Source organism: Myxine glutinosa, chromosome 3 (genome assembly GCF_964187855.1).
Source record: "Myxine glutinosa chromosome 3, kmMyxGlut1.1, whole genome shotgun sequence".
In the NCBI taxonomy this organism is placed as follows: Eukaryota; Metazoa; Chordata; class Myxini; order Myxiniformes; family Myxinidae; genus Myxine; species Myxine glutinosa.
The window spans coordinates 72,588,579-72,605,786 of record NC_136263.1 but is presented as its reverse complement, the minus strand read 5'-3'; the positions used below and the strand labels follow the sequence as shown (position 1 = coordinate 72,605,786).

The window sequence follows — 17,208 nt, the reverse complement described above, 5'->3', positions numbered from 1 at the left end:
ATACTACGGAGATATACGAGTTAAAATCTGAGCTGATTGCTAAATGTGTGAAGGTTCTGGATAAGAATAATGCAGCACTTGGATGCACACCTGTGTGTTGGGGATGTCCTCTGCCGTGAATACAATGAGTTCAAGGATTATTGACTGCACATCCGAGAGCAACCGCAGCCCACCTGTCAATCTCTGCAGATAGGAAATAGAAACATATTGAGAGACTGTACACAGTGAGCGGTTTCCATGCCCTTCTTTACATATTCTTTACGCCGCTTTGGAAAAAACTTCCTTTCAGCCAGCTGGAAATATTTTAGCAACATTTATCTCCATTGCATAATTATTCCCATCTGCTGTACATTATCATCTCCAATGTTCATCATTTTTATTTCCTCCTCTTAGCCCCATAATGGTAATGGCCTTTGGTTTTCTCCATTCTTGCAGCTGGTTCACACTTGGTATGAAGATAACTATGCTGTATCTGGAAGCGACACAAGCAGAAGATAGGCAAGTACTCATATATCACTACTCGCATTGATAGATATAGTGGCCGTTTGATTTTCAAGTGGACAATTATGCCAACTCTGGCCTTTCTCATTCCTCCTTTCTTCATGCAATCCCTTCCTCCCCTCTTGTTTTTCATATCCTCTCCAAAAGTACCAAACCTTCTCTATTTTCCGAATTATTGTACACCGCTCCTTTCCTATTCCAACTCAAGGCACTGCATGACGTCATCACTGGGCACGGAAGGGAGCCCGGTGATGACGCGCTGAAAGGGAGTACTCAGTTTTCACGGCGATAATGTGCGCTGAAATTGTTTTCCTGTTTGCCTGGGAGATTTCTCAGCTACCCTTTGAGTTAGGAAGCTGAAATTTCAGAACAATAGTGAGCAAGTGCTTTGGAAAAAACGGTATTTTTTTGGTATTAATTGATTAACTATTTAATTACTCAATTATTAATCAATTAATCAAGTACTTATTTATTTCCTTTCTCATCTGTGCAATATCTCAGGCACCTTTTGAGCTGAGAAGCTGATATTTGGACACAGTGACCAAGTGATTTGGCTGCAAGGGATATTTTTGATTTATTGTTTAATCAATTAATCAATTAATTATTCGATTAGTGACTTCATTATTTTATTTTTTTTAAGTTACAGATTCGGATGAAACGGTGGTGGTTTCGGTATTATATTAGCCAATTGATTAATAATTTAATTACTTTACCATTATTATTTATTTATTTTCATTATTAATCACTTATTTATTTTCTTTCTCATCTGGGCAATATCTAAGGCACCTTTTGAGCAAGGAAGCTGAAATTTGGACACTACAGTGACCAAGTGATGTGGCTATAAAGGATATTTTTATTTATTGATTAATCAATTAATCGATATATTATTTATTAATGACTTATTTAATTAATTTGCCAAAAGTTACAGCTTCGGATGAAACACTGGTGGTTGATGTATGCTATTATCTAATTGATTGAGAAATTATTTTACGCAATTAATCTACGCAATTATTGTACACCTCTCCCTCCCACTGGCTCTTTGTGCTGCATGGCGATATGGTTGGGGGGCGAGGCTCTCCGGAAATGTCGTGCGCTGAAGGATGTTATTTATTTATTTTGGCATGAGGCGGTGTACTTTGAATGTATCTGTACTTGTTTTTCTCATTTTCCTGCTTTACACCTCTACACCGCCGCCCCCACTCCCCAAACCCCCAATTCTTTATTCAAATGTCACCTCCAAAAGCAATCACACCGTTTTAGAGAAGCTAAATACAATTTTTTCTTTCTTCCTAACACAACAGTTTCTGGAGTAACATTTGAGTCAAGGAAGGAACTTGTAATGGGAATTTGTTTTATCTGTGTTTGTGATGGTTCCGCGAACACAATACGAGCTTGGATTTCAGCTTATTTTATATAAAGTCTTCATTACAGCATACAGGGAAATAGAAAATGAGCACTATGCATTTGATCACATGGTACAAAACTACGATTAGAGGCAACAGTGAAGCTTCCTCATTATACGTAATGAAATATGCTCTCTTGCTTTATCGGTTTAACTTTGCACAGTGAACATGAGTAGAATTTCCGTGAGATTCAATTCTCTCCATGAGGTAAAAATAAAAAATATCAGCATACAAGCAACTCTTTAACCACCACCACTATAATCATAAGGAAACAGAATGTTCTAGAAGGTATTTAGGAAAAAAGAATTCTTAAAATATTGACTTCCTTTTTTATAGTTCCTGACCAACACAACATCTTTGCAATTACACCCTATCCTACCAGAATGATGTCCTTTTTGGTCTGATATACTATCTTGTAAAATGAAAAAGTACAAAAATAATGGGACATAAGCTTTTGACATACTGTATTTGAATGTTTACAAAATGGGATAACATTTTGCTAATTTCCTGTTGGTGGTAATCTTCATAATTAGTTGTCAGAAGGTATCAAAATGAGGCTCACCCAGGGCCCGAGGTATTTGTATTCATTAATTATATATTTTTGTTTCAGCACAACAGTATTTCCAATTTACATTTTAAATATGATGTTTAAAAAGAAGAAAAACAACAAACAAGAAAACGAAAGATTAAAATGTGAGAGCAAGAGGCCTTCTGCTTCACTCTCATTGTGGGAGATTACTAGAATGTTGAGAGCTGTAAATTCAGTGGGTTCTAGAGGAGACAGATATGATAATGTGGTGCTAACCTAGATGGGAGAGCAATACCCCAATAAGCTATGAATGAAGATGTTGTAGGTCCAGTCTGTAGCTGGTTTTGGAGAACAGCTTTACAATATGGTTGGCCCAGGAGAGGACATGGCTGATGGTGAGGCCTGGAGGTTCGGATAAGGATTGCACAGATGTAACGCACTTGCCTTCAAGCTGTCTAGTCTGGATTCGTTTTCCAACCCAATTATAAACTGTTGGATTGGTGCTTCGGAGGCAGGACGTTGCATCACAGTGTGACGCCCCTCAGCTGGGACGTTAAACTGGTTGTCCCATTTGCAAGCATAATAGTTGGTGGGCGTTAGACACCCAGTGCCTTTTTGGAAGAGTAGGAGGTGAGTTATCGCCAGCAGTAACGTCCGGTAAGACTTGAGGAAAAACTTCCCCCATCGAATTGCACGAGGTGGTAATAATTGAGTCATTCAAAGAAGTAGTGATTACAAAGAAAAAATTGAGAGGGGGGAATATATCTAAACCCACCATTGTGGCCTATCTACTTCCAGCTTAAACCTATCGACTGTTTCTGCTGCAACTACCTTCCAAAGGTGATCATGCATTAACTACTCTGAGTGAAAGATCACTGCTTATAACTTACAACATCATAACTCTCTTTTCATTTATTTTATGACGATGACTGCTTATGACTCATATGACTATGACATATGAAAGTCATATGACTATGACTGACTATGACTATGACTATGACTGCTTTTATGACTATGATCGCTGCTTTTATACTTGGTCCTGTCACTGTCCATTCTGCTGAAATACTCTTTTGCATTTATTTTGTCGTTACGCTTCATTATCTTAAACAATCTCTATCAGACCCCCTTGTAACCGCTTCCTTTCTGAAAAAAAAACTCACGTCTCCTTCGGCCGCTCTTCATAGCTTATTAAAGGTAACTCCAGAGTAACGCCAAACTGGACACAATATTTGAGGTGAGGCCTTCCTCATTAAACTCCTCCATACAGTTAACACTTCCAGTCTTGGTTTATAATTTATCCCTTGGTGAATACAATTTGCAAAATCCTATTAGCTGTACATATAGCTGTCTGTCACTGTGCTACCTGCTTACCCCCAATATTTGTTACCAACCCCAGATCCTTCTTGAGTGCCACTTGCTCCATGACTGCCCCTCCATGATACAGCATTTCCTATTGATGAACTGCATCTGCCAATATTTTGCCAAACCAAAGAAAGCATCCAGATTTCTCTGAATCTGACCACCTGACTCTCTGCTATCTACCTCAAATATTGGTATCATATGCAAATTTGGAAAGCCAATTCTTACCACACCGTCGAAATTAAAAAGGTAAATGAATGGTCCAAGTACTGATCCCCAAGATACCTCACAAACACAACTTACGGTGCATCTTCCCAGCCAGACATCCTTCCACTCACAGCCACTCGTTGTTTCCTATCACTAAGTCAGTTGTGAATTCAGTAAGCTACTCCACTAGCCATACATCATAGCTTACAGCCTCCTTTGTGGTACCTTATCAAATGCCTAAGTCTATATATACTTATTCACTGCACTTCACTAATCTACGCAGTCAGAAACTGCTTCAGAGAACTCCAATAAATTTGTTAAACGTGACCTTCCTTTTGTAAAGTTCCTCAATCTTATTATTTAAGCTCCTGGTTTTGTGTACAGTATTTTAAAAATACTTTTCCCTTACTGGAATTATTCTTTACTATCAACCTTTAACAGTCATGCTATCAGTTGTAGCGGAACTGTGTTTTCCGCAAAGGCCTGGACCACTTTGTATGTCGGACACTTGCTATTGAAAGACAGCAGAGGCAAGAAAGGAAAATCTGCCAACGTCCATCTCCACAAGGACCAGTCTATACCTGCAATGTTTGTAGTAGATGCTGCGGGTCCCGCATTGGGCTATACAGCCATCGCACAATGCACAATGCTTAGTGAGCACGCCAACAAAGGGAAGAGATTCGCCGAAAGCGATGACTCACCCCATCATCATCAGTTGTAGCACCTTCCTTTATAACCTCTTCACCCTGCTTTGGCATAAAAAGCCCAAATTCCCTCCTCAATTGCCATTGCAAACACTGTTGCCCCGTTTCTGCTTACCCATCCTTCTCTAAACAATCCCTTTGGCCCCAAAATTACTCCATTGCTTCAAAAATGCAAAACCCTACTGCTATAACCATTCTTCAAATGATAGGTTAATCACTCCACTCATAAATAAATCATTTCCCTATTCTTGGAAGAATACCAGAAAACATTCCCTCAACCCTTTGTTTTCAGTTGGCACCCAATAATCTGTATCAATTTTTAAAACCCTCTGAGTAAACTTTTCCTCTCTCATTTGCTCCTACATGTACCATAACCAACATATTCCTGCCATGACCCAACACAATGTCATTTAACCTTCTTTCAAATTTATACCTTCAGTTTCTTCTCTAGCCTTTTTGTTCAGCTTCCACGCATTGCTTTTCATTAAATTTGAATGACAAATTTGAACCTTTCATTTCTTTCCTGGAAATCCTTGCAGTGTCCATATGTTTTATACCTCTCCCACCTCCCCCCAGGCCCTCTCCCTCCCACAGTTCTCTCGATGTCCTGTGCTCAAATGTTGTGTTTGTGTCCGTCCTTCCCCCTCTATCCCCATCTTGTCTACCGCTCCCCTTATTTTGTGTTTTGTGTGTCGGTTTGACTTTTTGTGTGATTAATATTAGCTCTTTCACGAGCCTCGATCTTGTGTACAAAAAAAATAAATAATAAAATGTTAATTAATCTTTTGATTTGTTTTTTCTGTTTGTGACATTATGAACATTTTAATTGGACAATGCTAATCCCATGATTACACCAAAGACCACCTATGATTTTTGTTTAATTGGATACACCAATGGATGCCATGAAGAAGACAATCCTCTGAGTAAACTGCTTACTCTGGTGGATTTCTTTTTTAAAACCAATGAATGAAAATGAATGAATGATCGTTTTAAGGCCATTTTCCCCGCTAGAGCAGGGGTTAGCTTGCGGGCCCCATGACAATCATGGTTCCCTGTTTGAGGCAATGTTTTTATGGCCGGATGCCAATATTCTTCCAAATTACATCTATCCGACCTACTACTTGCGTGGCATGCCTTCTAAGGTGCCCATACATCAACTACACATAGTGAAAAATCCCTGCTTACTACCGTCATAACTCTCTTTTAATTAGATTTCCTCTACATGCAATGTAAAGGAATACTTATTGTTTTTCCTAGAGTTTTTCTCCGCCACTAATTTTATTCCGCCACTTTTTTCATGTCCGAAAACTTTAAAATTAATGTTCTCTGCAACCGTTGGTCCAATTGGCACGAAATTTTCAACAAGTGATTGGCTAAACTTGTAGAATTTTTAATGCTAATTATAACGTCATAGATCACATGTTATTGGCACCATCTTGGAAAAAACCTTCAACTTTGCCCTTCTATATCTCCGAAACGGCTCAATGGAAAAAATTGAGACATGGCTCATTCTAAAGAACTCTGTATTGGGAGCAAAAAAAAATGTTTATTACTTGGCAAAATCTTTTTTTATTTATTGCAAGTATGTTGCTCACTCCTGTTTGTGTGTGTGTGTTTGTTTGTGTGTGTGTTTGTTTGTTTGTCCGTCCGCTCACTTATAATTGCCTACAGGTCACAATTTTCAACCGATCTTCACGAAACTTTCCGAAATGGTAGAGTTTGTGGTCCGACAAAATCCTATATATTTTTGGGGTCCAAAAGGTCAACCACTTTTTTCAAATTTTTGAAGAGGATTTACATATCGACTAACTGAATTCAACCACCAACTATTTTTGAGATCAACGAAGGCCAAAAGGTCAACATAGGCCAAAGGTCAACCACTTTTTTCAAATTTTTAAAATCCTCAATTTTCATCCGATTGGCTTGAAATTTGAAGAGGATTTACAAATCGGCGAACTGAATTCAACCACCAACTATTGATGAGATCAACATAGGCCAAAAGGTCAACATAGGCCAAAGGTCAACCACTTTTTTCAAGTTTCTAAAATCCTTAATTTTCATCCGATTGACTTGAAATTTGAATAGGATTTTCATATCAGCTAACTGAATTCAAACACCAACAATTTTTGAGATCAGCATAGGCCAAAAGGTCAACATAGGCCAAAGGGCAACAACAATTTCGAATTTTTAAAATCCTCAATTTTCATCCGATTCACTTGAAATTTGAATGGGATTTTCATATCAGCTTACTGAATTCAACCACCAACTATTTTTGAGATCAGCATCGGCCAAGAGGTAAACGTAGGCCAAAGGTCAACCACTTTTTTTTGAATTTCTAAAATCCTGAATTTTCATCCAATTGACTTGAAATTTGAAGAGGATTTACATATCGGCGAACTGAATTCAACCACCAACTATTGATGAGATCAACACAGGCCAAAAGATCAACATAGGCCAAATGTCAACAACAATTTCAAATTTCTAAAATCCTCAATTTTAATCCGATTCACTTGAAAATTGAATGGGATTTACATATCAGCAAACTAAATGCAACCACCAACTATTTTGGGGATCAGCATAGGCCAAACGGTCAAAATAGGCGAAAGGTCAATCCCTTTTTTTTCAAATTTCTAAATGCCTCAATTTTCATCCGATTGACTTGAAATTTGAATTGGATTTTCATGTCAGCTAACTGAATTCAACCACCAATTATATAAGAGGTCAAAAGGATGCTCTATTGAGTGCCATTCTGCTTTGTTCTATTTTGCCAAGTGTCGCTCTATGAGTGATTTTTCATTTAGTATATTAAAAGTGCTAATGTTACGAGGTTAGAATTCGACTCACAGAATCCTTGATGGCACAAATGATATTTTTTGTCCATGACCTAAATGAAAAAAAATTTAGGGCCAAAAAAATTTCGACCTCATACGTCACCTGGTTTGGCCCCCATATTATTTTTCATGAAAAACACGAAAACCCCTTTTTCTCCGCAATGGCTGAACAGATCGAGCCCAAACTTGGCATTCATAATCACATACCCATGACGAACAAGAAGTTCCCAGGTGATGACGTCATACGTCACATGGTTTTAAGCATAAACTTTAAAACCATCTCCTCCCTCATTTTTAAAGATATCAAGTGGAAACTTTAAACAAACGTTCCCCATGTGGGGAAGTTAAAACCTTACTTGGGAAGTTGCGTTAAGTCACATGGTTTGGCCGCAATTAGTAATTGAACGAAAATCTTAAAAACCTTAAATCTCTTGAACCGCTGCATCGATCGACTTGAAACTTTAAGGTAATGTAGCTGTCATCAATCAGAATAAGTGTTTAAAATTTCAACATGATTTGTTGTACAGTCTGGAAGCCAGAAGTCGTTATTTTTGGAAGAAGAAGAAACACAACACTTTTCTTCTCAGGCCATCTAACTGATTGTGCCACTGCCATTTTTCGGATTTATTTCCTTTAAAAATCATTTTCTCTGCAATAATTGGACTGATTGACAGCATTTTTTCACCATTGCAGCACCTCGGCCTGTAGAATCCTTTAATTGAAATTATGACGCCACAGGTCACGTGGTATGGACACTATCTTGGAAAAACCGAAAACAATTGCATCTCTATATCTGCAAAAGCACTGCACACAAAAATTTGATACATGTCTCATTGTAAAGAACTATCCATGGAGAATAACCCATGTGAATGACGACGTCATAGTCGTCATTCCTCCATTGACATCATGATGTTCCTCCATTATGACGTCATAATTCGAAAAGTAGAAAACTTCATCCAATCAGGATGATATTTCTTAAGAATCATCTCGGGATAAATTGATGGAGAATTTTTTTTAATAACGACGTCATAGCTCATGTGGTTCGGCTGCCATATTGTTTTAAGAGAAAATCCATTTCCTCCGAAACAGCTGAACAGATAGAGGCTAACCTTTACATGCATGACCACGTACCCATGATAAACAAAAGGTTCAGGGGCTGTGACGTCGTAGGTCACATGGTTTGGGAGCTCTGATTTTTTTGAAGCATAAACCTTTATAACCTACCCCCTCCCTCATTTTTGATCACATCAAGTGGAAACTTCACACATATGTTCTCCATATCAGAATGCTAAAGTTACCTTTTGGGATTTGCAATAGGTCACATAGTTTAGCAGCGATAAATAATTCAATGGATATCTTAAAAACCTTGTATCTATTGAACTGCTTCATTGATCGAAGTGAAACTTTCCAGTAATGTAGAAGGGTTCAAGCGGAATTAGATTGTAAAATTTCAACAAGATTGGTTGTTCAGTTTGGTAGCCATAAATAATTCAAGGGAAATATTTAAATAACAATCTCTCTTGAACCGCTTGATTGATCAACGTGAAACTTTAAACAAATGTAGATGTCCTCAAGTGGAACAAGTGTTTAAAATTTCAACATGATTGTACGTTCTGGAAGGTAGCAGTTGTTATTGTGTGAAGAAGAAGAAACTCTACATTTATCTTCTCGAGCCCTGTGACTTTTCAGTGTACCTTTAATTATGATTAAAGTGGGGCTGTATGAAAGCAACATTGTATCAAAATGGGGTTGTATGAAAGTAACGATGTATCAAAGCAAGGTTGTATCAAAGCGAGGTTGTATCAAAGCAGGGTTGTATGAAAGCAACATTGTATCAAAGCGAGGTTGTATCAAAGCGGGGTTGTATCAAAGTGGGGTTGTATCAAAGCGGGGTTGTATCAAAGTGGGGTTGTGTCAAAGCATGTCTGATGAAAGCAGGGTTGTATCAAAGCGTGTCTGATGAAAGCGGGGTTGTATCAAACCGTGTCTGATGAAAGTGGGGTTATATCAAAGCATGTCTGATGAAAGCAGGGTTGTATCAAAGGGACGTTGTATCAAAGTGTGTCTGATGAAAGCAGGGTTGTATCAAAGCAGGGTTGTATCAAAGCGGGGTTGTATCAAAGCGGGGTTGTATCAAAGCGGGGTTGTATCAACGCATGTCTGATGAACGTGGGGTTGTATCGAAGCGTGTCCAATGAAAGTTGGGTTGTATCGAAGCGTGTCCAATGAAAGCAGGGTTTAATGAAAGCAGCGTTGTATCAGAGTGAGGTTGTATCAAAGCGGGGTTGTATCAAAGCGTGTCTGATGAAAGCTGGGTTGTATCAAAGTATGTCCAATGAAAGTGGGGTTGTATGAAAGTGGGGTTGTATGAAAGCAAGGTTGTAACAAAGCGGTGTTGTATCAAAGCGTGTCCAATGAAAGCGGGGTTGTATCAAAGCGTGTCCAATGAAAGTGTGTTCAATGAAATGGTGTCCAATGAAAGGGTGTCCAATGAAAGCGGACTGTCAGCAGTTATAAAGTGGCAGTTCTAGTTTATTTTATAACTGTGACCCCAGGTCCTGTCACTGTCCATTTGCTGAAATACTCTCTTCTTAAACGATCTCTATTTGGGAGGGGGAGAGCCTCATCTGTGTGCACACTGCAAGAAACTACTCAAGTGCATCCTATGTGCATACATAATAAACATAGCTTTATACATGTTAATATGGATTGTGAGTGTGATTTATACATTTGATGGTGTATTGTGCTTGCATAACTCAAGTAAATCAAGAATTAGTGATTAGCATGAGCTCTTCATTTAGAAGTTTACAGATATAGTATTTTTTATGTAAATACGGCAAAAGTTACAAAATAAGAGGCGGACGAGGCATGGATTAGCATTGCCTAGCAACCAGCTTGAGTGTCAGCTATACATTGTCTTGGGTCACATGATCCATAGTGATCAGATTGAGACTGCACCGGCCAACTTTTGTTTTTGGATATTTTTAGTTTACAGAAATTTTCCATCTGTTTTGTGATTTTTCCTGCGATATTGGCTTCAAGTTGCATCAGTATGCAAAATTTCAACATTCTAGCCCATCTAGATGGTACTAAACATTTATATCAGTGAGTGAGTCAGTGGTTAGAAACAGCTTTATAAATTAGACATATTGAAAAAAGGTGGGCTTGTGGTGCATTATATATTAACTTGTACAATGTCTAAAGCTTGTAGAGGAGCTGCAACACAAGTCACAACACAAGAGCTGCAACACACGTGCAGACAAATAAATGAGAACACTGGACTTCACTTCAGCCAAACAGAACTGCTGAACTTAGGGCAAGCCACACAACTTCCTGGGGCACTCTTGAGTATAGGCGGCTCAATCTTTATGACCTCTTGATTGATGACAACCAATGGGGTTTGTCTGCACTCTATCCTTCAAATAGTGAGCGCATCAAGCAAGGGAGCAACACATAACATTTTAAAAGTCTTTGTTATCATTCAGCCGGATGGTCTAACCCTAATGCCACTGAGTCAAATATTGCAAGTACAAATTGTGTGGATCTCACTTGTATAACTTTTTGAACGCTGCTCATTTGTAGTTGGAGACTTTTAAAGCTAGTAATAGGGCATTTCATTGCAGTTTGTCTCAAAATAAAAAGCTTACACACCTTCCAAATTAGGAATTACTCATGAGTTATACCTGCAGCCTTTTCCCACCTTTATTATGCTGCTTTACCTCCATTGACTAAACTGCATCTAGATTTAAATATTCATCAGCAAGGCTGCGAAAAGCCCTGTCATAATATGTGGGCATGAAAATCCATTATAATTACAATACAAACCTTCTGAAAGGGACTTCTGCTGACTATGCTGCAGTGGATGTAGTAATTCAAGACATCTGGGAAACATCAGAAGGTAGATTAATGGTTTCACCCACAAGATTAACAAAAACGCAAAACAAACGGATAAAGCAATTATTCAGGATATATAGCCCTACTATCTCTAGGGTGAATGTTTTCAACGCCAACAATTCTTACAAACTTCTCTCAAGTTTTCCATGTACTTGAATGGAGGAATTGTTGCTGTTGTTGCTCACTTTTATGCCTCAACTCTTCCACTTCAGGGAAGCAGGGTTAAAAGAGTTTTCATTGTTGCTCCAAGGTATAACAGATATGTATGCAGTTAATCATCAGAAATCAAAAGAAATTGCATGCCCCAAGTCATAACTTCTTCAAGGCTCAGAAAAAACGGTTTTGTTAAAGTGCATGTATGTATGTATGTATATATATGTAAGAATACATATATGTATGTATGTATATATATATATAGAATAGAGTCCAATTCATTACAATTCCATTTGACCTTAGAGAAAAAAAAATTGGCCTCATCTGTGTGCAAGCAAGATGGCAAGTGCATCGAGATTAGTGGGAAAAAACAATGCACATTAAAGCCAGTCAATAAATAATGTGACATACTTTTCAATGATGCACACATGGATTTCCTTAAACCAGAGATCTTTCCCAAGACCTTGTTTTAACCCTGGTCTAAGTAGCGAGATTGGATGAGAGTGGGCAGGACAGTAGGGGGAGAGGGAATGTGCACTGGGAACAAACCGCATGGCCTTAAGACCATGTTAAATGTTCAAATGCTGTCAGTTTGTGTTGGCCTGTCAGTGTGCTCATGACTCAAGGAACCCAGGTTCAAATCCCCAAATCCCAATACGTTTGTTCATTGTATTCTAATGTCCTTTTAATGAATGGAAAATACATTGAGGCCCCCATGGGCTGTTGTGTCATGGAGTGCCACTGAGGATAAGCTCTCAAGATGTGAAAAATACTCCAATAACTCAGCGTCTGAAATGGCTTCTGGCAGTCTAGCTTCACATCGGCCTTCTTGTGGTGGGGTTATTTTCAACGGATGTAGAGGTGAAAAGCAAATCACTGGCACCTTAAAACAGTTGCTTTTGACAGATGGGACTCGTGAGCCTTAGTAGGCAGCTAATGAAGGAGAAGGCCACTCTGAATCCAAATCAGCCACTGCCTTCAGTTTCAGAAACCAAAGGCTACAGGTTTAATGGCAAGGTAAAGGCAGCAATGTTTCTTAAAGGAGGTATTCAATAAACTATGGGCCACTCTTGGGTAAGGTGTACTACCCCATTTTAGCCTCCATGGGAGGAAGCAGCGGCTGAGTTGGAAGGAGGAGGGATTTGGGTTGGGACGGGAGTGGTGTTAACGAGGGTTTTGGATTGCGGACGATTTGAGATGGTGCTGAACAGCTGTCTTGAAGACATGGAGGGAAGAATGAGATTGAAGAAAATGTGGAAGTTGTTTCCACAGGTGGGGAAAAAGAAGAACAAATGAGTGGAGGTGAACAGTGATCCTGGATTTAGGTATCTTGACCAAAAGGGGGTTGATGGTTGATGGCAAAAGCATATACTCTCAATGACAGACCAGTGAGCTTACTTGCAATTATAAGCAAAGTCATGTTATCCATCATTGCTACAGAGGTCAAGTCTTTCCTCATTTCAAACAATCTGAACTTCAAACATTAGTTTGGATTCTGGCCCAGTCAGTCATCTCTGAACATGTGCTGCTCTTCTCTCAGCATGGTTGGAAGCCCTAAATTTCAAGCAAGAGGTCAGAACTGTCTCACTGGATATATCTCAGGAATTGACAGCCTGGTATCCTGCTCTGCTTGCCATATTCTAGCTACCTACGGCATACAATGCCACCTTCATAATTGGCTTTATCAATTCTTCCACTTCTGCAGTCAATGCTTTTTCCATCAATGCAGCCCTCAATCCTCCTCTCCCATTGGAAGCTGAAGTGCCTTACGGCAATGTCTTCTTTTTTCTCCTGTACGTAATCAATTTTTCTGAAGCTCTGGGAAATCCTCTCGCTTTTTGCAGATATCTCCACATTGGGGACAGACACCCACTGAAACTCCATCTGTGTATAGTGCTACAGTGCAGTACCCAGCCCTATTGACCAACAGACATCAGCTGCATCACTCTGTCCATCTGGAATTCATGAGATGCTGGTCTGACAAATGGAACGTCTTTCAATCCCAGTGAATCTCACGGTGTCACATTCTCGTCCTGGAAGAATCCTCAAATGACCTGAGATATCTCCTGTAAAGATCACAGAGTGAACACCCTGGGATACATGACCGACTCCAATGGAGGAAATACGGTCGGTGTGGGAGGTTCTCCTTCAGACCATGGATCCATGGTTGGTTCATCTGATGATAAGGAGTCTGGACCAGATTCTGTTGTGAAAGTGAAGATCAGTCAGAGTTTGTTGAGGACTCTTTCCATCAATATGAATCACTTCCACGAGCCTTGATTTTGTATATAAAAAAAACCGAACGCACCAATCTATTTCTCTGATCAGCTACCGAAAGAAGCTCGGCCTCTTGAACTTCTAGGCCTCATAATCAGCCATGACTTATTCTGGGCAAACCAGATTGCAAAAACTGGCCAACTCATCCAGATACAGACTGAGAATCCTCCCTCATTCCATGTTTTTCCTTGAAAATGCAGAACCTCTCACAACCAAGCGTTCAGATAAAGGAGAATGGTCTTTTGTCATTTTTATTTTGTCGTTTTTTTCTGCAATTTAAATTTTAACACCATTCCCAAAACTTATTTCACTTCATTCAATAATTAATAATCACCATCGGTATCAAGTTGTAAGCATGCTACAAAGTAAATACCACTGCCATGGTTCAGACTGTGATTCATGGCTATGAAAAAGCTATATCACAGAAAATGTTTCTAGAAGTTTAACTGAAATCCAATAAACTTTAATAATAATATTCATACAAAAAACTTAAATAACGAGAACAGCACTCAGTAGAGAGCATACCTCCGTCAGGTGAACAGTTTACGTTTTGTATGTCAGAGTAGACCAGAAAATCACAATACAGAATCACATTTAATCAAAATCAATCACAGGAATCACCATAGGTCCAGTCTTTCATATCCTGATCTACCCCTCGTTTTTGGCCATATCACTCAATGGTGAAGAATCACTTAAAAATTATACTGGCTGGACCCGGATCTGGATCTTCACCAAAATTGAATCGATTCTTCCTCGTCACACACAAAACTGGTCCAACAAGTTTCATCCAAATCCATCCATAACTTTTTGAGATGTCCTGTTGTGTATCGTTTTTGGCCCTATCTCCCAATGGTGAAGAATCACTTAAAATATTGTACTCGCCGGATCCAAATCCGGATGTTCATCAATATCTAATCATTTCGCCCTTGTCAAATACGCTACATCTCTGCCAAATTTCTTCCGAATCCATCCACAACCTTTTGAGATATCTTGGTCACAAAAGGACAAACAGTCAGACAGACAGACAGGGGCGAAAACATAACCTCCATCCACCTTTGGTAATAAGGTAATTGAGGAAAAAAAACCAAAAAAAAAACCACCTTTAGAGGCCATTTTTCCCCACAAAGCGGGGGTTGGCCTTTTTCGGGCACCGTGGTTGTTGTTGTTTTTGTTGGTCCCCTTTTTTGAAGCAATGTTTTACGGCCGGATGCCCTTCCTGCCGCCAACCCTGTTTGTCGCCTTTTACGACAAACAGGGAATTACCAGTGAACTGGTACTCAATTAGCCGACCTCGGAAGGATGACAGGCTGAGTCAACCCCCCTGGCGTTAATTCAGCGATCGACCGGGATTCGAACCCAGGATCCTCGGATCCTAAGCTGAATAAGGTAATTGAGAAACCTTTATAATATTGTAATCAAGTAAGGTTTAACAGCAAAAAAATTGGAACACAGATAAAGAATTATGGCTTACATATGCATGTCATTATTTTTGTGATCAGATCCAAGATGGCCAACTGGAGGCCATTTTGTTACTTAAACGTGCCCCATCCATTTCTCGGACATGCATAGACCGATTTTCTTGAAACTTGGCACAAAGACAATACAGGAGTATACATATTATGCAGAAGATTTTGTTTCGTCATCCGACCAAAGATGGCCAACTGACGGCCTTCAACAGCAAAAATTACTAAAACCACGGTGGGGGCTGACATTTTATGTGTTCTTCTTCCTGTTGATTTCTCATGATGTCAATAATTGGGACAATTATGGAAACCACCACTGTTGCTTTTCAAGCTATTAGAATTTGTACATTTTAATTTCTTATCTTTTGAAAAAAAAAGAAATATTTTGAAAAGTGTTTGAAACACCTACCGTTTCCCATGATTCCATACTCCAGTGTTAAGTTAGAGATATAATTCTCTGGAGCGATGCAAAAATCACTCATGCCCTGGGAATAAAAGAGAAGATTTGATTATTTTTTAAATCACTGTTAACGGTTGAAAAAAAACAATACATTTTTTTCTCCCAATGGTAAAGAATCACTTTTAAAATTCTAGTAGCCGGATCCGAATCCGGATCTTCACCAAAATCGAATCATTTCGTCCTTGTCACATACGCTACACCTCTGCCAAATTTCTTCCGAATCCGTTCACAACTTTTCGATTTTTCTTTCACAAACGGACAGACAAACAGACAGAAATCTTGTTCACAAAGGGACAAACAGTCAAACAGACAGACAGGTGGACAGGGGTGAAAACATCACCTCAATCCACCTTTGGTGATAAGGTAGTTGAGAAAGCTTTATAATATTGTAATCAAGTAAGGTTTAACAGCAAAATTAGCTTCCTAGTGGATAAAAGTGACAAGACCAGAAGTGAAGTGAGTCTTAGAGATTATTAGCCCCTGCTGGACTTAGGCTGAAACTGGGGCTTATGGATTTGGTCTCATCCATCTGTATGTCCGCAACCATATCACAGAGATGTATGGAACAATTTTATCCATACTTGGCAAAAAGACAATACATGACGTTTTACATTTGAACATCATTTTATTTCGCAACAATGTATTGTATCATGATCCCCATCAAAACCAATTATTGTTTTTCTACCTCCATTAACCTTCCCGAGTTCATATATTTCCAAATTTCCAGTCTTTCCTGCCAGTTTGCTTCTGTATCCATGTTGTCCAGCTCATGCATACTTCCCTACTCCTCATTCTTTCCCACATCCCGTATTCGTCAGCCTCCGTAGTCCCTCTATTTTGTCTCACAACCATGCTGTTGGTGTAGTTCCCCCTCCCCCCTCCCCCAATCTCTTTCTGCCATTCATTTTATTTTGTTACGCCCTGATCCGTTACATGTTGTAGCTCCTCCACGAGCCTCAACTTTGTGTGAAAAAAATAAATAAAGAGTACCGTATACTCCATTACAAGCTGGGAAAAAAAATCCTACACAGAAGTAGGGAACAAAGCAGACAGAGTAAGATGGGATGTCTCCCTCTCAAATTTATACACATGCCGAGTCCCCCTTCGTCTTTTTGTACAGTATATTGAACATTTTTTTTTTTCGGAATTGTTTGCTATACCACCAGTCATAGAGCACTCGGGTAACGATATTCAAAAAACTAAATGTCAAAGGATAAGAAGGGGAAATTTCCAATCAATGTCACTCTCCCAATCCCCCACTCCCTCCACTCCAATCACTGTCTCTCTCTCATACAAGCTTACATCCTCCCACCCTTTCCCTATGTCACACACATTCCTCGAGAAGCCTCCATCTTATCAACCTTAAAAGTCCAGCCTCAGTTGCCCACATGCATTAATGTGTTCCCTTATTCTCATGACTACGGAAT

At 39.2% G+C, this 17,208-nt stretch overlaps 1 protein-coding gene across 4 annotated transcripts in view; it reads right to left on the bottom strand.

The window, feature by feature from the left end:
- The window catches only part of TTYH2 (tweety family member 2), a 155,478-nt gene that overhangs the window by 42,929 nt on the left and 95,341 nt on the right, over positions 1 to 17,208 (bottom strand). For all 4 annotated transcript variants that reach the window (XM_068110650.2, XM_068110649.2, XM_068110651.2 and 1 more), the window contains exons 7-9: positions 15,731 to 15,806; positions 11,360 to 11,415; positions 91 to 183 (exon numbers count right to left, since the gene is read on the bottom strand). In XM_068110650.2, coding sequence (XP_067966751.1) covers positions 91 to 183; positions 11,360 to 11,415; positions 15,731 to 15,806 — 225 coding nt within the window. The remainder of the gene's footprint in view (positions 1 to 90; positions 184 to 11,359; positions 11,416 to 15,730; positions 15,807 to 17,208) is intronic.